Source organism: Triticum aestivum, chromosome 3A, assembly GCF_018294505.1.
Source record: "Triticum aestivum cultivar Chinese Spring chromosome 3A, IWGSC CS RefSeq v2.1, whole genome shotgun sequence".
Taxonomy (NCBI): Eukaryota; Viridiplantae; Streptophyta; class Magnoliopsida; order Poales; family Poaceae; genus Triticum; species Triticum aestivum.
The window spans coordinates 75,961,038-75,967,637 of NC_057800.1; the positions used below are offsets into that span (position 1 = coordinate 75,961,038).

General features: G+C 46.7%; 1 protein-coding gene across 1 annotated transcript; it reads left to right on the top strand.

Moving 5' to 3' along the window:
* Positions 1 to 2,313: 2,313 nt before the first annotated feature.
* LOC123060394 (pentatricopeptide repeat-containing protein At4g14820) lies at positions 2,314 to 5,429 on the top strand. The gene is made up of 2 exons (XM_044483093.1): positions 2,314 to 2,769; positions 3,403 to 5,429. The coding sequence occupies exons 1-2, from the start codon at positions 2,330 to 2,332 to the stop codon at positions 4,703 to 4,705; spliced, it is 1,743 nt and encodes a 580-aa protein (XP_044339028.1). The 5' UTR covers positions 2,314 to 2,329; the 3' UTR covers positions 4,706 to 5,429.
* Positions 5,430 to 6,600: the final 1,171 nt, after the last annotated feature.

A 6,600-nucleotide genomic window follows, 5' to 3' on the forward strand; every position in this document is an offset into this window, starting at 1 on the left:
CGCCTCGTTCGCACTGCCCCGCCACGACGATGAGGCAAGACCGTCCTGTGCTGGTATCGTCGACCTCACCTCCACCAGCGACGGTGATGACCAAACGGACTTCGACGAGGAGTAGATTTGTAGGTTGTTCTAAATGTTTATTTAGGGCCATTTTCTATGTAATATTTTTGAAAAATCAATGCACAAAATTGGTGCTCCTCGGTCACTTTTTGCCTCGGTTTGGATGGCATGTGACGCAATTGTTGTCCGGTGTCCACAAACACGTCTTGATCTGCTGGTAGATTTGGGGAATGCCAAATGAAGGCCGAGCTCTATGAAATCCTTAATTTTGAAAAATTAAAATTCATATTTTTATGTTTACTTTTATTTTGAAAAAAATACACGTATACCCAGAGACATAGTGTACATGCGTGCAAATTGTCATGATGAAATACATTTAAAATGAGGGCTACACACAGAAAACAAATGTGTGATTTTTACCCAAAAGGGTTTCACTCCGCTTTATATATAAAGCAAACCACCAGAGCCATAAGAATCAACAAATATTCACACCGCACACACACGCAAAGGTAGCCGACAGACAAGGTACGAAAGGGTTCTGCCAAGGGCACAACTCAACAAGCCCTTAAAAACAAAAATAAAGGCGGTAGCACAAGCCTCGAGAGGCTAATCTGGCTGAGGGGGTGGAGGAGGGAGCGACGACGCCAAACAAAGAGCCATCGCACGAAGATCTGCAATGATGATATTGATGGCGTCTCGGTCCTGGGGGCTGCTAAGCGACCGCCAAAGATGCAAATATCACATATTTTAAAAACCGCGTAGTAGCACGCGAAGAGACACATAATGGATCACAAGTTTATTGTGGACCGTCCAAAGCGTCCAAGCGAGAACCCCAATGCCCAGCCATCTAATGTGCCGGACATGCCGGGGAGGCCTGGATTTTCGCAAAGAGGTTGGGGAAGCAACTCCAAAGGAATTGTGCGAACACGCACATGAAAGAAGATGTGATTTGAGTCCTCCTCTGTCCCACACAGGGGGCAAATCCCATCACCCGGGCCATTCCGTTTGAGAACCTCCATGTCGGAAGGAACCCGACCCCGAATCCACTGCCACATGAAGATCCGAATCTTCAGTGTGAGTCTAATCGCCCAGATATGGATTAGGGGCGTCGGGGCAGGAGCATCCACAATGGCCCGGTAAAAGGGATTTGATATGGAGAACCGGTCCGAGGGCTCCAAATGCTAGGAGATGCGGTCGCTCGGCTGATCTACGTTTGGAGACTGAAGCGCGATGCACTCAAGGAGGTCCTGTCAGGTGGCAAGTTTTGGGGCGCCAAATGGCCTCCGGAACGCGAGGCGCCCTAAGTCAATAAGGGCCATATGGACGGAGATTCTATGTTCCACCGCTATGGCGAACAAGTCTCGGAATCGGACCACGAAGGGGCGATCCCCAACCCACTTGTCCAGACCCACCACGATGGAGGTCCCCGATGCAGAGGATCGGGAGCAGCTGAATGATGGACTGTCAGAACTGCGAGCCACCAAACCGCTGATAGAAGGCGAGCGGTTGCCCTCGCATATATTTGTTTAGGATGATGTCAAGCCGCCCTCCCCATTCGCAATCCGCCAGAACTATCGAGTCAGCAGGGCAATGTTCATGCATTTGGACGACATGATCCCGAGCCCACCCTGGTCAAAGGGCTTGCAAATGTCGGACCAACGGACCATATGGTATTTTTGCTTATCATCATCTCCGGCCCAGAAAAATCGTGCCTGATACTTGGCGATCTCGTGTGGAGGAATGCGTGGCTTTTCAACCCATGTTTTTATTCCTTGTACTACAGCTCATAATTAAAGGTATTTCATTATAAAATTTTACACACATATTTCTTGTACACGTGTATATTTTTAAGAATTTTATGAAGCTGAAAAGTTTAAATTTATTTTTTGAATAATTAAATTCTTCATGAAGCTCATCCTCCAAAATGCCCCTAATCGTGGAGAAGTTCTTAGACTAGCCACAATGAAGAGTAACATACACTAGTAACATACACGTATTCCTAGACTATGTTACTATCTTCATAGTGGGTAGTAACATAAGTGTGATAACATGCATAGTTTCATTTATTAGGTCATAGACTCATGTTGCATTGGGACATGTGATGTTACAATAACTAACTAAGTTACTACTACTACCTCTCTCCTTATTAATTTATTGTCACATAAGCAAATTTGCTGAGTTACACTCAATGTTACTGCTAAAGTTACTCTCACCGTGACTAGTCTCATTAACCCTCGGGTTGACCCGCATGACCAAACTATCTATTTTGATGGAGACGCGAGCGCCGCCCCTCGAGGGCCTCTCCCGCCACCATAAGCAGGTGCACGCCCACCTCCTCCGCCGCGGCCACCCCTTTCCGCCGGCAGAGCACGCCGAACCTGACCGCGCCTACCTCTCCGTTCTGCGCGCCGCCACCGCCACGCCAGTCCTCGCGCTCGCCGCTTGCGCGTGCCTCCGCCGCGCCGGCCTGCCAGCGCCGGGGCGCCACGCGCTTCCTGCCCTGCTCCGCGCCGCCGCCCGCGCGCGCTGCGCCGACTCCGTGGGGCAGGCGCATGCCCTCGCCGTACGGGTCGGGGCCGAGGATGATGGGTTCATCGGGACCGCGCTGGTTGGCGCGTACGCGGCGTGCCGGCGCGTGGCCGACGCCCGCAGGATGTTCGAAGTAATGCCGGATCGGGATCTCGTCGCTTGGGGCGTCATGCTTGACAGGTACTAATGCGCATGCCCTAGTTTCTGTGCTTATTATTTGGTTGGAATTTCGATCATTTAGATCAATCCAATTTTGCTGCAATCTGGGTGCTTTGGTAATAGTTTGTCTAGCATTGTACCTCGTGTCATTTTTCTGCGTTTTCTTGCAAATATCTTTGCTGAGGAAAATGGCACAAGTCGAGTTGGTCAATAATATGCACGTTATTAACAACACGCAGGTCTGCTTCTTTGTTGGAGCAAGGTCCAACTAAATGTTCTACGGTTGAAACTATAATTAACTAGATCAGCACTTGATAAGTTTTTTCCTAGATCTCTAGCAGCATAACTTGATAACTTTCAAAGGAATGCAATTAGGTGACCTTTAAAAAGGTAGAACTTTCTCTGTCGATTGTTTGTATGATCTTCTTGAAAGTTGGAAATTGATGCATGCAATATTTAGGTTTCTTCAACTTATCTGTGTGCCGAGACTTTAGGGTCTTGTGACAACGTCTTTGTTTAAAGTGCCTCTGGAAAATATTATCCTTTTTTATTTGTTCATTTGCTTATGGTCTCCAGTTTGTATGCTTCTTAACTTTTCAGCAATTGTGTTTTTCACTGTAAACCATGATTGACCTCTCTAACATCATCCGGCAGTTATTGTCAGACTCAAGACTACAGAGAAGCATTGCTTCTACTCAATAAGCTGAAGAGATCAAGAATGGTGCCTGACCAAGTCATCCTTGCTACCGTTCTATCAGCCTGTGGTCATACACGACATTTAAGATCCGGAAAAGTCATCCACTCATACATACTGGTCTCAGACATTTTTATCGATGCCCGCCTCAGTAGTGCCCTCTTAAACATGTATGCTAATTGTGCGGATATGGAGATGGCCAAGAAGCTATACAGCGGGATGCAAAGGAAGGACATGATATCATCAACTGTCATGGTCCGTGGATATGCTAAGAATGGAAAAATCGATATTGCTCGCTCCATATTCAACTGTATGATGGAGAAGGATGTGGTATCTTGGAGTGCTATGATAGCAGGATATGCTGAAAATAACCAACCAAGTGAAGCGTTGATTTTGTTCAAAGATATGCAAGAGTGTGGTGTCTGTCCTGATGAAATTACCCTATTGAGCGTCATATCTGCATGTGCTAATATCTGTTCCCTTGACAAAGCCAGATGGATCCATTCGTTTGTTTTGAATAATGGGTTTTGTAAGATATTGTCCATTTGCAATGCTCTTATTAATATGTTCTCAAAATGTGGAAGTTTGACTCTTGCCTTGAACGTGTTCAATGCAATGCCTCGAAAGAATGTTATCACCTGGACAAGTATGATTTCTGCCTTTGCTATGCATGGTGATGGCAAATCTGCCTTAGCCCTTTTTGACAAGATGAAAAGTGAAGGGGTTGAACCTAATGGCGTGACATTTCTTGGTTTATTGTTTGCCTGTTGTCATGCTGGTTTAGTTGATGAAGGCCGTTCCTTGTTTGAATGTATGGTCCAGGAATACAGGATTGAACCCAAGCATGAGCATTATGGCTGTATGGTGGATCTTATGGGAAAGGCTAAACTTCTGCAGGAAGCAGTTGATCTCATAAAGTCAATGCATGTAAGACCTAATGTGGCTGTTTGGGGATCTCTGTTAGCAGCCTGCTGGATGCATGGTGATCTTGAGCTCGGTGCATTTTCTGCAAGGAAAATTTTGGAGTTGGATCCCAATCACAATGGAGCATATGTGTTTTTATCGAACATGCACGCAAAATCTGGTGACTGGAACAATGCTCGAGAGGCAAGAGGAGTAATTGAAGGCCATAGGGTTTCGAAAGAAACAAGCTGCAGTCGGGTAGAGCTGAATGGGATAGTCCACGATTTTGGAGCTGGAGGTGAGAAACATCAGGAAAATCATAGGACCGTTCTAAAGTTTAGTGGGATAATTTCTAAATGATGATGATCTCATAGTTATGGCTGCATCAGTTGTAGGAATTCGTTATTTAATCAAAGCTGAACAACAAGTCAGCTGGCTAATTTTGATTTTTCATAAAAGGAGGCTATGCAGCCCAGTTTGGTTAAGGGAAGACACAGGCAGGGCTTTGAAGAGATATTATTATGGATTGAGCTATCATATTTTCCTCCTGTCATACATTAAGTTAAGATGAAATAATTGGTGTGATTCCGCGCGAAAAAACTCCCTCTGTCAGGCTGAAGATAGTTCACTGTGCAGTAGAAGCTGAACTTCATGCCGTGTGAGTCATCGTCTGTAATGGGTCTTTCAGTTGTGTGAGCTGCCAGAACCTTTCTTAAGAACTTCGAATCCAGAAGCATGGGTATTTCACGGGGGAGCAGTAGTCAGACAACATTCCACAGCTCTCCACCATTGTAACATATTCTGGCAACACCTCACTTCTAAAATCATGGGCTTATTCAGGATTATTTGATGAGCAGAGTAGCAAACAGACTGCCCTCGGGGTGTGTCACCGACTTGGCGAGCTCTTGTGCGAGGAAGAGATGCCCTTAAGTTGGGTTTAGTATTCCCTCCCTTTCTTTTTAGTCTGCATATAAAGTTTGGTCAAAGTCAAGTTTTGTAAAGTTTGACTAACTTTATATTAAGAAATATTAACATTCACAATATGAAATCAATATTACCAGATGCGTCATGAAATATATTTTCATACTATATAGTTTTAGTATTGTAGTTGTTCATATATTTTCATATAAATTTGGTCAAACTTTATGTAGTTTGACTTTGACCAAATCTTATACGCGGAGTAAAAAGAAACGGAGGGAGTAAGAAGAGTTGGTAATGGATGCACAACCGAAGTTTGGCATGATAGATGGATGATGTGGTAGCATCTCTGAAACCTATGGGGTGCTGAACACTGGTTCAGTTTGTTTCTGATTTGATAGAGAAGAGTCAAATCAATGGAATGAAGAGCTAGAATGAGAGGTGTCTATGCCTCCTCATGCTGATCTCACTCTCCAACTACCACGACCGCTGCGAGGCATTGATGATTTTCGGGCATGGATGTGGGAGAAATATGGTCTTTTCTCAGTGAGACCAGTGTCCGACAACTGTTGGATAATGAACAACATGAACAACAGCTGTCCAGTTTGTCATGTGGGGAAGATGTTTGGAATGCAGACTGGCAGTGACAATGAGCCTCTGTTCCATTCTCTTGTTAGGTTTGTGTCGGGGGTTGGATGCGACATATGCCAATGGATGGCTTATCATGGTGGGGGTGAGTAGAACGTCGCCGGTGCCTGGAAACGGAATGAGGCGTAGACACGAACGCCGGCGAACTTTACCCAGGTTCGGGGCTCTCCTAGGAGATAACACCCCTAGTCCTGCTCTGCAGGGTCTCCGCATGATCACTAAGGCAAAAGTGGGTACAATGGTGCTCCTTGAGCTGTATCTGTGGGCAGGGGGAGACTAGGCCAGCTCTCCCTCTTCTCTGAGGTCTGGTCTAGTTCTAATGGATCGGAACCCTTTGCATGGGTGCTCTGGGGGGTTTATATAGGCCTACCCCCCAGGGGTACAATGGTAAACCTACTGGGTGCAGGACCCAGCCGTCCGTCTCTTCGCCTGCCGGCTTCTCTGCCGACTGCTGGGGCCCGCCGGCTGGTGGGCCCCGCTGACTGGTCTGGTACGGAGCCGACAGGCCGTACCCGCCGGTTGCGGGTCTTGCCGGTTGCCGATTACTGTAGCCGTGCTTCTAATGACGCAGACTTGGTCAAGGGGTCGTGGTTACAGCCCTGCTACTCGGCGGGCGATTACTGTAGCCACTCCCCGTCTCGTCTGGTTAATGGCGCGTGGGACCCGTGGGAGGGGTAGGCCGACTTCCG

Bases quoted from the DNA above. Each gene is read 5' to 3' on its own strand.
- LOC123060394 (XM_044483093.1), top strand. From the start codon at position 2,330: ATGGAGACGCGAGCGCCGCCCCTCGAGGGCCTCTCCCGCCACCATAAG. The intron at 2,770-3,402 runs GTACTAATGCGC...ATCATCCGGCAG, and splicing joins TGGGGCGTCATGCTTGACAG to TTATTGTCAGACTCAAGACT.